This window comes from Canis lupus, chromosome 2, assembly GCF_003254725.2.
Source record: "Canis lupus dingo isolate Sandy chromosome 2, ASM325472v2, whole genome shotgun sequence".
In the NCBI taxonomy this organism is placed as follows: Eukaryota; Metazoa; Chordata; class Mammalia; order Carnivora; family Canidae; genus Canis; species Canis lupus.
The window spans coordinates 70,293,220-70,312,137 of NC_064244.1; the positions used below are offsets into that span (position 1 = coordinate 70,293,220).

The window sequence follows — 18,918 nt, forward strand, 5'->3', positions numbered from 1 at the left end:
TTAACAAAAACCCAAGCCCCACTGGAATTTATTGTTTGACCTGCACCCATAGGGAATACTCTCTAGATAAGTGGTATTTCAAATTAAACACTTAACATCGTTGATATTGGGCTCTTCCTACTTTGCAAATAAAATTATGCACTATCTCGCCAGTTTCTAAAGGGTCAGCACAGTGCCTGGCACCTAGTAAGCAGTCATAATAAAATATTTGCTGAAATGATTTAGCAATGGCTTGACTTTATGAATTCTGACCCACCTTTTTCTTTATGGAGGTCATGGTTATCTGGCCCTGGATACAAAAGCAAACCTGAACTATTTCATTTCAGCAAGCTTTCTAAAAACAGTTGCCATCTCACCTCATACAACTCCTTACACTCCAAATCTTTAATAAAACACAGAAGACACAAATCATACTAATAAATGGTACTAGAAGTGATGCTCAACAGGATCTCACGTTTATTGAGAAGTGATTAATGGTAAAAAGAAAGGCAATGCCCTCTCCTCATTGGCTGAACAATAAACTGAAGAAACATTCACTACACGTTTTACAATATTTTTCTCTTCCAAAATGCATTTCTGTAAACAAGTTTTTACCACTGTTCTTAGCTTTGAAATCAAATTAATCCTGACTTAATCAGTATAATGTACAAGAACAGAAAATTTCTTAGGACTCCTAGTACTTTACTTTGAGTAACAAAGGGTCAGAGAAAATGAACCACCCTTAAAGACACAACCTTGGGTAACACTGTTAAATTCTCCAAGACAAAAATTCTTCATAAAAATGTTCTTCCAGTTCGGAAGGGAAAAACCAAATTCCCACTTTCTGGGGTGGAGGCCCAAAATCTTCGAAACTCAAGTGTTCTCCAAGTGCAAATGTCAAAATGGGGAGAGGAAAGGGTTTAAAAATTAGAGAAAACTGTATGCACTTACGGACTTTAAAATCCGAAAAACATAGTAAAAAGACAAAAAAACAAAGCATTATGCTCTGAAATCACAACCAAAGCCAAAATAAAAGGGACATTTTTCACCTAAACTACCTAGAGGGATTTTTTGTTTAGTTTTTTCTTTTTCTTTTTTTTTTCATTTTCCAGTTAAGTCCTATGTCTTTTGTGAAATTCCAATACTTAAACTGCAAGTCTGCAATCGTCTCTGAAGTCAATGAAATTAAGAAAAAAGTCCTAATTCTCTTGAAGGTCATTTTTTTCCTTAGGATATGCAGATGCAACCGTTGCTGCAGTCTGTGCAGAACTGCCTTTTATTTGCCACGACCTTGACGTTCCTATAGAAGTTAAAAAAAAAAAAAAATTTGAAATGGTTAGTTAAAACTTATCTGAACATGCATAAGAATTAAAATTTTACAACTCAACAGAAACTTCGTTATTTGTGCTAAGTAGAATATTCCTCACAAATATTTACTTCCTATATTTAAACCAAAGTAGTAATAAACACCCAATCATCCCAATTAATACAAAATTATTTTCCTTTGACTTTAAAATTTCTTACATGAAAAAAAAATAAAAAAATAAAAAATAATAAAATTTCTTACATGACTTAAACAGATCTGTTTTCCAATTACAGTTGGTTTAGGCTAATACTTATCAGTCCCCCCAAATAATGGAAGTAACTCAAACATACATCAAAAGCCTAAAGAAGGGAAGCAGCATCAAGTATACTAAACAAAAACAAAAACCTAACACTACTAGAGTCATCCCATACTAGTCCTAAGGCCTTAGGCATATTCACAGGCCTCAATTTCCTTTTTTTTTTTTTTTTAAAGTGAGGATATATATCTCACAGGGTTGTGTGAGAATTAATGGGCTGACATACAGAAAGCTCTTTATCCATAGCCAAAAAGAAAATTACCCTTTTCCCTAGGGACAGTTTAAAATCCACTTAGAGATGGATTTTGAAAACTGACCTCAATACTTAAGTTTTCCCTGAAATAAATCTAAATGCTCATTTCTTAGTAAAAATCATTCTTCGTGTGCCTTTTAGAAGCTTATCCTAAACAGCCTTCCATTTCACACACTACCTCATGTACTGGAATCTTTTAAACTATGACTCAATCCATGTTCCCTTTCTTTCTTTTTCTTTCTTTCTTTCTTTTTCTTTCTCTCTCTCTCTCTCTTTTTTTTTTTTTTTTTTTAAGAGAAGGAGGGGCAGAGGGAGAAGGAGAGCGTCTTTAGCAGGCTCCAAGCCCAGCACAGACCCCATGCGGGGCTCTGTCTCATGACCCTGAGATCATGACCCGGACTAAAATCAAGAGTCAGCTGTTTAACCAACTGAGCTACCCAGGCACCCCTCAAATCCACGTTTTTTATTTATTTATTTATTTATTTATTTATTATTTATTTATTTATTTGAGAGAGAGAGAGAGAGAGAGAGAGAGAGAGAGGCAGAGACACAGGAGGAGGGAGAAGCAGACTCCATGCCGGGAGCCTGACGTGGGACTCGATCCCGGGACTCCAGGATCACACCCTGGGCCAAAGGCAGGCGCTAAACCGCTGAGCCACCCAGGGATCCCCCCACGTTCCTTTTAAAAGCAAAAACATTAAGTAGTTAGGAGCACACAGGCCTGAACTTATACTTGATTCATCAATCTGCTTGAGTAGAGTCATCTGCTACCATTTACCCCATGGTAACTATGATTCTGAAGTAAAATAGGACTCCTACTAAAAGGAATAGCAACTACTACTTACGGGTTTCCGTGTTCCAGACACCATATATAATAATGATCTTCATAACTATGCTACAGGGACTGTATTACTTCTGAGATAGGAAAACTAAAGCTCAAAAAAGCTACTTGACTAGTATTACCTAATAACCAAGATTCAAACGTAAGGTCACATACTATATACGCTCTTTCTGAACACCAGTTATTACAAATACTTATGTGAAAGTCAACAAACTGAAGCTTTGTGATGAACTACCCTTACTACTAAATTAATCCATAGGTATAAAAACAGTATTCAGAAAGAAGTTGGGATCCTTGGGTGGCGCAGCGGTTTGGTGCCTGTCTTTGGCCCAGGGCGCGATCCTGGAGACCCAGGATCGAATCCCACGTCGGGCTCCCGGTGCATGGAGCCTGCTTCTCCCTCTGCCTATGTCTCTGCCTCTCTCGCTCTATCATAAAAAAATAAAATAAAATAAATGCTTTCCCTTAAAAAAAAAAAAGAAAGAAAGAAGTCATCTTTATTCTTTTTAAAAGATTTTATTCATTTGAGAGTGTGAAGGCCCTCAACGAGTGGGGGAAGGGGCGGGGGGAAGAGACAGAGAGGGACCAGCATACTCTGATAAGCACAGAGCCCCACACAGGGCTCAATCCCACAGCTCAATCCCATGACCCTGCGATCACAACCTGAGCCAAAATGAAGAGTTGTGACACTCAACCAACAGAGCCATCCAGGCACCCTGAGCAGTTATCTTTTTCTAAAATTTTATTTATTTATTCAAGAAAGACACAGAGAGTGGGAGAGAGGCAGAGACACAGGCAGAGGGAGAAGGAGGCTCCATGCAGGGAGCCCGACGTGGGACTCGATCCCGGGATCCCAGGACCACGCCCTGGGCTGAAAGCAAACACTCAACCACTGTGCCACCCAGGCGTCCCAATAACAGCATTTTTAATTCAAAAGAAACTAACCCACTGAGGGGGGCACTTGATGGGATGAGCACTGGGTGTTATTCTGTATGTTGGTAAATTGAACACCAATAAAAAATAAATTTATTATTAAAAAATAAATAAAAAAAAAAGAAACTAACCAGCATTTTGCAATTGTACTGCATCATCTGACTTTTAAAACACCAAATTCCTCTTTATAATGTGCTAAGTTCCACAAATACCTGTTCAAATTTTGCCCCAAACATAAAGCTATTCTTGAATCTTCACTACACAATGATACCAAGAAGGCAAGTATACAACCTGTGTCCTAACTTAAACCTATATGCCAGAAGGTTTAAGATTTTTATTTAAGATTTTATTTTTTCAAAACAACAACAACAAAAACGATTTTATTTTCTCATGGGAGACACAGAGACAGTGGCAGAGAGAAATACAGGCAGAGGGAGAAGCAGGCTCCCCATCAGGGAGCCGGATGTGGGACTCGATCCAGGACTCCAGGATCATGTCCTGAGCCGAAGGCAGACACTCAACCGTTGAGCTACCCAGGCATCCCTAAGATTTTATTTTTAAGTAATTTCTACACCTATGGTGGGTCTCAAACTCACCACCCCGAAATTCAGTCAAATGCTCTTCCAGCTGAGCCAGCCAGGCACCCCACAGGTTTATCTTAAATTATGCAAATTACATACAAATAAATAGCATTCACAATCTTAAATCTTTTTTTAAGATTTATTTATTTATTCATAGAGACAGAGGCAGAGACACAGGCAGAGGGAGACCAGAGAGCCTGACGTGGGACTCGATCCAGGGTCTCCAGGATCACGCCCTGGGCTGCAGGCGGCGCCAAACCGCTGCACCACCGGGGCTGCCCGGCATTCACAATCTTAATCTCCTGATCTACATCAAGAAAACATCATACACAATTCAGCAAGCTCAATTAACTGCTGTCCTATTTCCAAATAGTTTTGATGTGTATACAAAAATAAATTTATAAAATTATAAATAAGGAGAACCTCCATCTTCTCAGAGATTATAGAAAATATTCACAAGGCTGTTCTTTTAAAAGATTTTATATATTTATTCATGAGAGACACATAGAAAGAGGCAGAGACACAGGCAGAGGAAGAAGCAGGCTCCATGCAGGGAGCCGGATGTGGGACTCGATTCCAGGACCCCAGGATCACGCTCTGAGCCAAAGGCAGATGCTCAACCGCTGAGTCACCCAGGCGTCCCTTGTTTTGTTTTTTTTTTTTTTTTTTTTTTTTTTTTTTTTTAAATTTTTATTTTTTTTTTATGATAGTCACAGAGAGAGAGAGAGAGAGGAGAGAGAGGCAGAGACACAGGCAGAGGGAGAAGCAGGCTCCATGCGCCGGGAGCCTGATGTGGGATTCGATCCCGGGTCTCCAGGATCGTGCCCTGGGCCAAAGGCAGGCGCTAAACCGCTGCGCCACCCAGGGATCCCCCTTGTTTTGTTTTTAAAAGATTTTATTTATTCATTCATGAGAGGCAGAGGCAGAGGGAGAAGCAGGCTGCATGCAAGGAGGCTAATGCGGGACTCGATCCCAGGACTCCAAGATCATGCCCTGGGCCAAAGGCAGGGGCCAAACTGCTGAGGCACCCAGGGATCCCCTTGTTTTTTTTTGTTTTTTTTTTTTTAAAGTGGGCTCTGCCCAGCATGGAGACCAACAAAGGCCTGAACTCACAACCCCAAGATCAGAACCCAAGCTGAGATGAAAATTCAGATGGACTTAACTGACTGAGCCACCCCCAGGTGCCCCCAAGCAAGATTTTACATACTAGATTGAATTTTTAAAATATTTTCATCAGGGTGCCTGGCTGGCTCAGTCCATAGAGCATGCAACTCTTGATCTTGGAGTTGTGAGTTTTGAGCCACACAGTGGATGTAAAGATTACTTAAAATTTATTTTAAAAAATAAAAATTAAGGGGCACCTAGCTGGCTCAGGTCATGATCCCAGGCTCCTGGGATCGAGTCCTGCATCAGGCTTTCCAGAGAGAGTCTGCTTCTTCCTCTGCCTATTGTCTCTGCCTCTCTCATGAATAAGTAACATCTAATTTTCATTAAAAAAAAATATAGGACAGTCCCGGTGGCACAAAGGTTTAGCGCCGCCTGCAGCCCGGGGTGTGATCCTGGAGACCTGGGATTGAGTCCCACGTCGGGCTCCCTGCATGGAGCCTGCTTCTCCCTCTGCCTGTGTCTCTCTGCCTCTTCTTTGTCTCTATGAATAAATAAATAAGTAAAAAATCTTAAAAAAAAAATTATAGGTTGGAAACAGGAATCAGTAGGATCTTGCTTGAAGGTCCTCCCACTGCTCAAATCTGTGACAACTTAAGCATTACATAACCGCAGTAAGTAAACTATTATCACGGGGTGTCTGGGTAGCTCAGTTAAGCATCTGCCTTTTGGCTCAGGTCATGATCTCAGGGTCCTGGGATGGGCCCCACATTAGGCTGCCTGCTGAGTGGGAAGCCTGTGTCTCCCTCTCCCTCTGTTGTTCCCCATGTTTATGCTCTCTGGCTGTCAAATAAATAATTAAAAAAAAAAAGAATTATTATATAGTGTTATCTGAATTAAGGCAAGAAAACAATGCATGCAAAAACTAAAAGGTGAAAATTTGGTAAGGAACAAGGTATTTTTACAGTCTCAAACTATTTTCCCACTTATTGAAAGGAAAATAGCTTTACAATGGAGAATTTGGTGAACACTTTAAGTGATCAAAATAACATTCCCAATAATGACATAAAACAGCCTCCTAATGTGAAGCACTGAAGACACAGTCACTTATGTGGTATTCCTGCTAGAGAAACATAATCACAATGTACATGATGAGGAAACCTTAGACAAACTGAGGGGCATTCTACAAAAACAAACACCATATACTCTTCAGAAAGGCAAGGTCATAAAACAGCTGAGTGGGTGGGGTATGGTATTCATATGTAATCGCTGCAGATTAAGAGAAAAAAAAAAAGACATGAAAACTAAAAGATCCTGGACTAGAACCTGGATTATTAAAAAATGGCTATCAAGGACATTAAGACTTACTGTAAAATATAAATAAGATCTATAGATAATAGTGTTGTGTGTCAAAGTTAAATTTCCTGATGTTGGTAAATACACTGTGGTTATAAGCCAATGTTCTTATTTTCAGGAATTAACAGCAAAATATTGAGGAGAAAGGACCTATCTGAAACTTACTTTTAAATGGTCAGAAAATTACACACACATATCAAAAAGAATAAAGTAAATGAGCCAGAACGGTACACTGACAAATCTGGGTGAGAAGTATATAGGCATTTATGTACTATTCTTGAAATTTCTTGAAGTTTGAAATTATTTCAAAATAAATAAATGGGGAGAAAGTGAATGTTCATTTAACTCTTCTGCAAATACTGGTTACACTAAAAGTCATGTACAACAATTCATAAAACTTTGAATTAAGTTTATTTCTGGAGCACCTGGGTGGCTCAGTTTAAGTATCTGACTCGATTTTGGCTCAGGTCTTGATCTCAGAGTTGAGCCTCATGCTCAGCAGGGAGTCTGCTGGAGATTCTCTCCCTCCCTCTACCCCTCTGCCCTAAGAAAAATAAATAAATAAAATAATGAAATGAGTTTATTTCCTCAGACCTACACTAAAAGTCCCTAAACACAGTATTTTAGTAAAAAAAGAAAACAGGAGCCCCTGGCTAGCTGAGTTGGCGGAGTATGCAACTCTTGATCTCTGGGTTGTAAGTTCCAACCCCACACTGGATGTACATTACTTAAATAAATTTTTTAAATTCTGATTAAGTGTAAAAAAAGAAAAAAAAAGAAAACGTCTACTTAGCAGCTTTTTACAAGTCTTTTAGAATGAGAAAAGAGGACAGAGAATGTTCTAAGGACCATTATTTTTAGACACTTATGGACATTAAAACCTTTTAATTTTTTTTAAAGATTTTATGTATTTATTCATGAGAAATAGAGAGAGGCAGAGACTCAATGTGGGACTCCATCCTGGGGCCCAGGGATCACATGCTGAGCCACCCAGGCGTCCCTAAACTTTTTAGGTATCTTTTTTCTTTTTTTTTTTTTACCTTTTAGGTTTCTTTTTTTTTTTTTTTCTTTTTTTAAAGATTTTATTTACTTATTCATAGAGACACAGAGAGAGAGAGAGAGGCAGAGACACAGGCAGAGGGAGAAGCAGGCTCCATGCTGAGAGCCCAACGTGGGACTTGATCCAGGGTCTCCAGGATCACACCCTGGGCTGCAGGCGGCGCTAAACCGCTGCGCCACCGGGGCTGCCCAACCTTTTAGGTTTCTATAGATGACTTCTCTTACAGCAGATTTCTTTCACTTTTGTGACTATCTCCTATTACCACTGAGAACAATTTCACTAAATGCTTTGACAACTTATGGCCAAAGGGTTTTGCTTGTAGGTTGGCTGTATCTGCTGACATTCCTAATCAACCAGTCCTACCCTAGTAATATTTAATAAATAAAAAGCAAGGAGATGGGGGAACCAGAAGAATGATGATGGATATATAATAAAGGGAGGAGAGAAGAGCATATAAAAGCAAATTTGGATTTCCAATGGGTCCAAGTCCCAATCAGAATTGCCATGAGCAAAACATACATCTATGTTTCGTTGGACATGCCAGCTTTTTTTTAAGATTTATTTATTCATGAGACACAGAGAGGCAGAGACACAGTGAAGCAGACTCCCTGCAGGGAGCCCAATGCGGGACTTGATCCCAGGATCACAACCTGAGCCAAAGGCTCAACCACTGAGCCACTGGACACTCCAGCTTTTATTATACATGAAGACACTGCTGACTCATCATAGCAGTGCAAGTGGTATGTCAAGTTGTTTCTCCCCATGGTACTGTCATGTGGAACTGATCTACCAACCCCCCCCCCCTTTTTTTTAAACTTAGTACTTCTAGAGCCACAGTCTGGACAGTTACAATGAGATCTGTGGTAAGAATAGGCTGAAATGGTCAGTCAAGGTTAAGCTTTTGCCATGATTTACTGTCTGCAGAAAGGTAAACGTAAGATCCTCAAGCACAAACACAAAATTAATCATAAAGTCCCAGTTAACCAGAAAACAACCCAACACTAGAAGTTAGAGAAGATGCATGCATTTCTAGAGCTTAAGAATATTGTACTGATAGAAGATAGAAGATCACAGAGCCAAGATCTTACTGAATTCACACCCCTTCCTCAAAATTCTAATTAGGACACATTCATCCTATCTTCAATCAATTCACAATCTCAACAAAAACAGCAAGACTAAAGAAACAATCTTAGAAATAAAGATAGGGCAACCCCAGTGGCTCAGCGATTTAGCGCAGCCTTCAGCCCAGGGTGTGATCCTGGAGACCTGGGATCGAGTCCCACACGTCAGCCTCCCTACATGGAGCCTGCTTCTCCCTCTGCCTGTCTCTTTCTCTCTGCATCTCTCATGAATAAATAAAATTAAAAAAAAAAAAAAAGAAATAAAGATAATTTAAAGACAGTAAGAAAGCGTAAAAAGGGAAAAAATTTCTAGCCCTCAGCATCTGTTCTGCCACTTAAATAACTAGAGGTAATACCCATACTAATCATGCATCCCACCCTGAGCCCCTCCCCACTTTACATCTATGATTATAAAATACAAAACTTCATCTCTAGAAAATATCCTAAAAACCACAAGGTGGCAATGTTACTTAAAATGTGCACATCTAGGGACGCCTGAGTGGCTCAGTGGTTGAGTGTCTGCCTTTGGCTTAGGGCGTGATCCTGGAGTCCTGGGATCCAGTCCCACATCAGGCTCCCTGCATGGAGCCTGCTTCTCTCTCTGCCTATGTCTCTGCCTCTGTGTCTCTCATGAATAAATAAAATCTTTAAAAAAAAAAAAATGTGGACATCTGAAACCTCTTCCTGTAATACATATAGAACTCTCTACATACGGATTTATTTTTCCTCTATTTAGCTTAACATCCTCTTGTTTCTACTAGCATACCACTCCCTCCACTTTTAAGAAGCCATAAAACACAAGTGAGGCATATATTTATTTGCCGGCTATAACTTAACCATAAAAACAGATATTCACCCCCAAATTAAATTTATTTACATAGCCCTCAACTAATTTTTCCTATGTCCCCATGGGCCTTGAGAGAAAGAACAGAAATTTCGCTGTCCCTGGCTGAAAGAGAATGCTAAGATGGGCTAAGCATGAAAAAAAAAAAAAAAAAAAAAAACATGATCATACTAAAATCACTTTCAGAGACAAATACCATATGATTTCATTTATACGTGAAATTAAAAAAAAAAAAACCCAGATGAATAAACAAAAAGCAGTAACAGACCCATAAATACAGAGAACAAACTAAGGGGAGGAGAGGGAAGAGGGGAGTTGAAATCAGTGAAGGAGGGTGGGAGATAGTCTTCCAGGTATGGAATGAGTAAGAAGATAAAACATAAAAGCAGGGATCCCTGGATGGCGCAGTGGTTTAGCGCCTGCCTTTGGCCCAGGGCACGATCCTGGAGACCCGGGATCGAATCCCACGTCGGGCTCCTGGTGCATGGAGCCTGCTTCTCCCTCTGCCTATGTCTCTGCCTCTCTCGCTCGCTCTCTGTGTGACTATCATAAATAAATAAAAATTTAAAAAAACATAAAAGCAAAGGGAATATAGTCAATGGTATCATATGGTGACATAGCCTTGTATGGTAGCAGATGGTAGCTACATTTGTGGTGAGCAGAGTATAACATATAGACTTGTCCTGTCAAATCACTATGTTGTACTTAGGCACCTGGTTGGCTCAGTCGGCTGGATGTCTGACTCTTGATTTTGACTCTAGTCATGGTCTCAGGGTCATGGGAATGAGCCCTGTGTGGGACTTCCTGCTAAGCACAGAATCTGCTTAAGACCCTCTCTCCCTCTCTTTCCCACTTCCTTTCTAAAGTAAATATATCTTAAAACATATCTATTCTGCGGGGGGCACCTGGGTGGCTTGACTGGTTAAGCGTCTGACTTAGGCTCACATCATGATCTCAGGGTCCTGAGACTGAGCCCTGTCACAGGACCTTCACTCAGCAGGGAGTCTGCTTGTCTCTATCCCTCTGCCCCTCCCCCCACTCATGCTAGCTCTCTCTCAAATCTTTAAAAAAAATCTTCTACCTTCTCATCCCCTTTTAAGCTTTTCCAGGTGCAGAAATGGACATTTAGTTAGAATGAATTTCTGGGAATTAAAGTAGGAACAACAAAATGAAGCTAATGCATTAACTAGTAACATTTCATACTACCAGTTATTTTCCAAAATTACTAATTAGAAGCTGAACTCCTATACACATTTTGCCAAACGGGTTATAAGTAAAAAGCCTGAATAAGCCACTATTTTCAGTACCTGAATAAGAAATCTGACTAGCGACAGAACAAAGGGTAAGATAATTTATATATTAACAAAGGGTAAGATAATTTATACATTAACATTTTTTAGCTTAACTAAAAGTAAAATGAGGAAACACTAGCTCTAAATCAAATGAAATGGTCTGACAGGCTTAACTATTGACTAAATCATTCCCTGGCTTTCCAATAAAAACTGCATTTGAACCAAACCTGACTTCACAATAAAATCAATTTCTCAAAACACTTCAGAATACAATTTAGCAAATAAGGTTTGTTTTTGGGTTTGTTTTTATTTATTCATGAGAGAGAGAGAGAGAGAGAGGCAGAGACACAGGCAGAGGGAGAAGCAGGTTCCTCACAGGGAGCCCAATGCGGTACTCGATCCCCAGACCCGGGATTCATGGCCTGAGCTGAAGGCAGACACTCAACAGCTGAGCCAGCCGGGCGTCCCAACAAATAAGGTTTTAACAGCTTCTCAAATCCCCCCCATTCCCAGTATAAGCATTATTTTGCTTTTGACAGATAAATTCAGAATGAAGAAATCATTAGAATATGCTTTCCAATTATCTGATGATACTCTCCAGCTCTACCTCCAAAACTTTCCAGTAGAATCATTAATACCTCTCTAGTCCAAGCTACTACTATCTCTCATCTGGAATTTGCCAGACTCTTAAATGATCTTTTATTCTTATGCCCTCTTCAGTGTATTCCAAGGGTTGGACCTCAAAATGGAAACTCAGCAACACTATTAATTACCATGCCAAAGGTTACCGAAAAATTTAATGAATGATTCAAAATAAACAAGTGTATATTTGTGTATGCCTAATATTATAGATAACAATCATTCATAAAAGACCTGTATGCAAAGAACTTCTATAAAATTTAATCCTAACAGCACAATAAGGTATTTTTCTGATTTTTAAAAATATACTAAAGCTCAGAGAAGTTTACTTGCTCCAATCAGTCATAGTGGTAGATATGGTATCAGGTCTTCTAGAGCCTTTAGCCTTTCTGCTACTATAAATATATGTTAACAAGACCACAGAATCTGAAATTAATGCTCTCTATAAATAATATCAACCATTATACATACCTAAATAAATTAAGGCCCATTTAATTAACATATTTTATTGAATCCTCTCCATCCAAAAAAACGGGTTACCTTTAAAGATCAGCGTTTAAATATCTTAGTTTGGGCAACTTCAAAATGGCTAGTGAGCACTAAATATTATAGTTTAAGATTAACAACTTTCTAAACAAAATTAACCTGCTCACAAAAGGAGAGATACAATAAAAGGAATACTAAATAATGCAAAACTTAGGGGTGCCTGGGTGGTGCAGGTGCTTAAGCATCTGACTCTCAGTTTCAGCTCAAGTCATGATCTCAAGGTTCTGGGATCGAGCACTGAGTAGGGCTCTGTTGAGCAAGGAGCCTGCTTGAGCTCTCTTCCTCTCCCTCTTCCATTCGTGTGCTCTAAGATAAATAAATCTTCAAATAATGTAAAACTGAAAACCATTAATGTCTCTTAGAAACAGCCATAATGCCTCTAAAAAGTATATTATAACATCAAGTTACAGGGGTGCCTGGGTGGCTTGGTCAATTAAGCGTCCAACTCTTGATTTTGGCTGAGGTCATGATCTCAGGGTTGTGAGATCCGGCCCCATGTTGGGTTCGACACTGGGCATGGAGCCTGCTTAAGATTCTCTCTCTCCGGACACCTAGGTGACTTAGTGGTTGAGCATCTGCCTTCGGTCAGGTCATGATTCTGGGGTCCTGGGAGAGTCCCACGTCTGGCTCCCCGCAGGGGGCCTGCTTCTCCCTCTGCCTGTGTCTCTGCCCCTCTCTCTCTATCTCTCATGAATGAATAAATAAAATATTTAAAAAAAAAAAGATTCTCTCTCTCTCCCCCTCACTAAAAAAAATAAAAATAAAAAATAAAACAAGTAACATCAAGTTACAATTGTAGGATATTAAGCCAAAGAGACTGTCAGCTTTTAATAGACAAAAATTATTGGCAACACACTAGAGACTCATAATATTAGTAGCTGATTAAAAAACGGGACTAACTGCTCAAAATACCACAGTACTAAAAAGTACAGCCAGGTTTATCAGATATATGTGAATTCTAACACTGCTTTTAAAGGTGAAGTCTTGAGACGAACAGGTAATAGAGACTTTTTTTGTGGGGGGAGGGTAGGACTATATTACAAAGAAAGAAACTTTAGAAACCAAATTTGCAGGAAAAATAAGCATGAAGAATTTGAGGTAAAAGGCATACAAAACACTAATGATCTACATAATCCAAGAATTCTCAAACTTGAAAAATACAAGAGTCTCCTATAGATAAAGAGCTGATAAAATGCAGATTCCAAGACTGTCTCCAAAGATGCTCCTTCAGTAGGTGAGAGAATAGAATCTGCAGTTTAAATACTCAGAGATGGTAATTTATGTAAACTGAGAAACTTCTCATCAATTTCTAATCCCATAAAAATACCTGGGGAGTTTCCTAAATTAACTTTCTTCTTTAATAAGTCTGAGTATAGAACCTAGTTACCAGTATTTCTGTAAATACTTTTCAGATGACTCAAAGTTTATTTTATATCATTGTTACCATCTTTCTGTTTATATTCTAAAACACTCACCTAGGTCCACCCTGTTCCCCTCCCCATCCGTCTGCAGGCTTATGGATTCCAAGTAAAGTAACATTTGCCATAAATAATATCAGTTACCCAAGAACTTGTCTGGGTTCTAGTTCTGGCTCTGCCACTAAACAAAAGTAAACTTGCAACTTTGTGTACAAATGAGAGTGGGATACACTAAAACCTTTCCATTCAATTTTATATCCTTTTCAGAGTACATTATATCTAGAGCCATTTGTGTTCCCCCTTATTCCTGCTGACTGTCATTAGGCAGCAACTTTCACAAGGTTAGGTAAAGTAGATCCAATTAGCTCCATTTTGATGCTGGTGATGAGGGGAGTATATAACCTGAGTAGTTAAAGGTTTAAATTTCAATTAATTATGCTCTCCTCATATACCCTCAAAGAGGTGAATGGCATCTGCAGATAACAGAACACCGTTGTTAAAACTGTTTTGAATGATAAATGTGGGGGCGCCTGGCTGGCTCAGTCAGTAAAGCATGTGACTCAATCTCAGGGTTATGAGCTGGAGCCCACATTGGGTATAGAGATTACTTAAAGATAAAATCTTAAAAAAAAAAAAAAAAAAAAGATAAATGTGAAGATGCAGCAAAGCATTAAGAACAAAAAAAAAAGCTTTGGGGCAAAACAAATTCCAGCTCATCTACAATTTAGCTAGTGATCTTGAGGAAGTTATACCTTCCAAATCACAGTTCCCTAACTGTAAACTGAAGATAATCTTATAAAGAATATTAAAAGGGATCAGAAACAAGGCATGAAAAGTATCTAATACATAGATGCCCCCCAAAATGGCTAAATATGGATATACACCTAAAGTACTAAGAGAAAAAAAAAGATCAAAATACTATGTAGAATATGATTAGGGACCCCTGGGTGGCTCAGTGGTTGAGCGTCTGTCTTCAGCCCAGGGCGTGATCCTGGATCTCAGGATCCAGGATCAGGATCCTCTGTATGTGGGGAGCCTGCTTCTCTCTCTGCCCCCCCTCTCTCTTGTGAATAAATAAATCTTTTTAAAAAATATGATTATTACCATATAAACCACTTGTGTTAAGTAAAGACAAGCAAACATGCCAAAATGATGAGTGGTTTGTCAAAGAAATCAGGTGTGATTTTTCATTTTCTATACTTTTTATAATTTGATTTCACAATAAAAGATAAAATCAAAGGCAAAATTTGCAAAATACTACTATAAAATTTGCACACTGGAAATTTTTCACAAACACTTTAAAATTCTATACACTACCCACACCCTGATTACCAAAAAAAGTTCACATAAAGTCAAAAGCTTATATAAATCTACCTTTCTAAATGGCTTTGTGTATTACATAAGTGATATGGCCAAATTTTTAATGTTGACAAATATAGGAAAGTACTAAGTATCTCATAAGAACTACCAGATCTTTTAATAGCGCAAAAGAGTTGGAAAGATTAACTGCCTGCTTCTTCCTTCCCCTCCTCCTCTATACCCAACAGCTCAAACTTGGCCAGTTTAGTCATTTTCTTCATCTTTCCACTATTTTTCCTATCCATCCTTCCAGAGTCAACTCAAATACAGTCTTCCATTGTCTTGACTCTAACCCTAACTGGTCTTACTATTCTTTTCTTTTACACTTGGTCTCATACTATAAAATTAGCATTTTAAAATACACTGTCCTGTACTTTCATTTATGATACCTTCTCCCTATGATTAATTGGAGTTAAATCAGTTCAATCAGGAATTGTTATTCGGCAGGAGATGAAAACTATTAGGGCACTATTTAATGAGCTAGTTGTTGTATCTAGAAGAATTTGGTCCAGAGAAGGTGACAGCATGCAAATTTAAACTGAATTATTTGCTTCTGTGGAGGAGAAAGGCAGAAGGGATGATATAAGTTACCATGCTCTGAGCTTTTCTCCTTGCTCATTTGTAGACTTGCAGGATTCAATGAGGAAGAAAGAGATCACTTTTGTTTGCCCTAATTCAGGGAATAAAGCTATTTCCTCCACTACATGAAACTCCTGAACAGCTATAGCTAACAGTCCTTTGTCATTTGAGGACAGTCAAAACCAATGCTGTAGCCTCCCTCCCCACCTCTTATGATAGGTGTGGTCTTCCTCACAACCCCTCTTCCCCACAGACTAAATAAACTAACACACTTAGATGAAATGAAGCTGCAGAACCTTACATTTCTTTAGTTACAACATAGATCCACCACAATAGAACTTCCCTGTACCATTCTTTCATTTAAAAAAATTTGTATCATCCAATGGGGTCCAAATTATCCTTTCACAGGGGAGATGCTTTGGAGACCTCCGAGTGGGGGTTGGAGGGTGCTGAGTACCTAAGGTTAGCAATTCACGGGGTTCTGAGTAAGGTTTTGTTTGAGAGAAAAAGAATTCACTGCTAAAAAGTTTGAAAATGGTTATGGGACTAATCTTTACTTCTGGTAAGCACAAAGGCTCCCATCTGAGTAATTCTCAGTTTCAACTATTCAGAATAGATACTAATAGTAAATGGTTCTAGAGTTACTAACTATCCTTATCCCAAAATGGGGATTTTTTGGAAACATAGCAGTCCCCTCTCTATCAATCTTTAGCCGTGTATGTGTGTATCCACACACATATACATATATATACACACACACAATACTGCCATTTCTTAATACTCGTATTTCAGACATTTTTATATGGTCTACATTACCAAAACAACCCATACTAACTAGATAATAACTGGTCTTACTTCCAGCAGTTCAAACTTCACTAAATCTCTTTAAGGCTTGGAACACCTTGTGGGTGAGGAGGTACTGGAACAAAATAAAACAAACAAACAAACAAACAAATGCAAAGTCTGTTGAATAATGTATGGACACCAAAACCTTCAAATACCTAACAACAAAGCCCCCTCATGTTACTTTTACTCAACAGATAGCCATTGCCATTTCCCATTATCAGCTACCTCTCTGTACAAGTTGATTATAACTTCACCGCCCCCTCTTTAACCCATTCCCCCCCGCCTTTTTTTAAGATTTATTTACTCATGAGAGACAGAGACAGAGAGAGAGGCAGAGACACAGGCAGAGGGAGAAGCAGGCTCCCATAAGTAGCCCACTGTGGGACTTGATCCTGGACCCTAGGATCACGCCCTGAGCCGAAGGCAGACGCTCAACCACAGAGCCACCCAGGCATCCCTAACCCATTCTTTAAATTGTGTTATGGGGGTTCTTTTTTTTTGGCCCTCTTCTCTTACTGTGGGTTAACTCTAGAACCCTACCATAGAAAAGAGGTACACCAGCTCCGCTTTCTCAGCTTATGTGACTTTACAATACTATTTTTTTTGTGCTTCAGGGTCTTTATATATAGAATTAGTTCAATCTACATCATAATAATGTAAGAATTAGATGAAAATTTATAAATATGTAAAATATTCAGGACAGATGTGTGCTAGACACTATATACAGTGTTTAATAACTTCAGCCATTATTTTTATTACCAATATTCTTGACTAATCTTATACTCTTTCATGCCTTTGCCTATACTGAAGTCTAAAAGACACTCTTATTTCTATCAACAGATCTCTTTCCTGAGCTCCAGACCCTATCACCTTACTGTCCCCTACAGGTACACTATTTCCAAAAGCCAACACACCTCCAAACCCCCTAACCTTAATCTGCTGTTCGTCCCATGTTCTTGTTTGTTTGTTTGTTTTTTAATAGTAACTGGTTAGGAAATTTATCTACCTTCTTCAAATCTACCTTTCCCATCATTGTTTTGGTTCAGGTCTGTCTTTTTTTCCAAACTCATTAAAGCTTCTGATTTGGTCTTTGAGCCACCTGTATCCATCATTTAATAGATGAGTTTAGGTAAACTGCTAACCTCAGTTTCCATTTTCCTATCTGCCTCCCAGGGTTAATATGGAGATTAAAGGAAGATTATGGAAGTGGTTAACAAAGCCAGTGCTTCAGTATTTTACCCTTCCCATCCTCCAAAACTGTCATTCCACATTAACTACCATCCCTTACAATCCAACTAAAAACATAAGTATAGAATATAAATGCAAAGCCCAGGGTGCTGGGTGGCTCAGTCGGTTAAGCATCTGTGTTTGCTCAGGGAATGATCCCAGCGTTCTGGGAGAGAACAGGCACAGCGGAGAACCCTGTTCAGCAGAGAGCCTGCTTTTCTCCCTCTCCTGTTGCCCCTCTCCCTGCTGATGCTCGAGCTCTCTCAAATAAAATCTTAAAAAAAAAAAAAAAAAGCAAAGCCCCAGAGCACCTGGTTGGCTCAGTCAGTTAAGTATCTGACTCTTGATTTCCACTCAGGTCATGATCTCAGGGTTGGGAGGGGGTGTGGAGCCTACTTTAAAAAGGGGGGCGGGGGGAGCCCTTCATACATACTGCTGGGCCTACCCAACCTCTGCAGCTTTATCCCTTACCATTCTTTTCCACCTTAAACTTCTCATTACTCTGAAAACAAAACCTAAGCATTCATGAGATCATGTTTATGCACATGCTCTCTCCTCCTAGAATGCCCTTCTCCCTACTTTTCTATCTTACAAATTCCATATATCATATAATGGTCCATGGGCTTTGGCGCCAGATTTCTGTGTTTAATTCAGATGTAGTTCCAACATCTTTTCGTTTATCAAGACAAAAGTGAAACGAATCCACTGTCAGAACTTCACTAGTTTATCAATGATTTGAACAACTTCTTTGCTAAACTGGATAATAATTTTAAAATTCTGGAAGACTATTTCCTCAAATTTTGTGCTATTCAAAATATGTAGAGCTACAGACATGACACACTTTACAGTAATATTTTCTCTATCACTTTAAGGCTAGACAATGAACAAAAACCAAGTCCTGACATGTATACATAGCATTTGCCTATTTTCATGGTGTAAATAACATGGCATATTTCAAACTACCAATGTGACACCACTGAAAGTGGGATTGAGGAGAGATGTGCAATGGCATGGTATATATTGATACAACAGATGTAAATAAATAACTTCAAGAGTGATAAATTTGAGTATTTATTATGGTTGAGTGCTCGCTTCGGCAACACATACACTAAAATATTATGGTTGAAAAGTAATAGTGGTATTCTAAGTTTATGTTGTTTAACTGTAATTTTTATTATAAACTAGTTTATAATGAATTTAATGTAAATACAAAAGCATTTAAAACAGCTCTTAATACAATGTATTTAATTTTGTCTTTTTTTTTTTTTTAAGATTTTATTTATTCATAGAGACAGAGGGAGAGAGGGGCAGAGACACA

The 18,918-nt window shown here is 38.8% G+C and overlaps 1 protein-coding gene across 1 annotated transcript in view; it reads right to left on the minus strand.

The window, feature by feature from the left end:
- Positions 1-433: 433 nt before the first annotated feature.
- The window catches only part of YTHDF2 (YTH N6-methyladenosine RNA binding protein 2), a 32,747-nt gene continuing 14,262 nt past the window's right edge, over positions 434-18,918 (minus strand). The window contains exon 5 of the mRNA XM_025447408.3: positions 434-1,279. Coding sequence (XP_025303193.1) covers positions 1,256-1,279 — 24 coding nt within the window. The 3' untranslated portion in view covers positions 434-1,255. The remainder of the gene's footprint in view (positions 1,280-18,918) is intronic.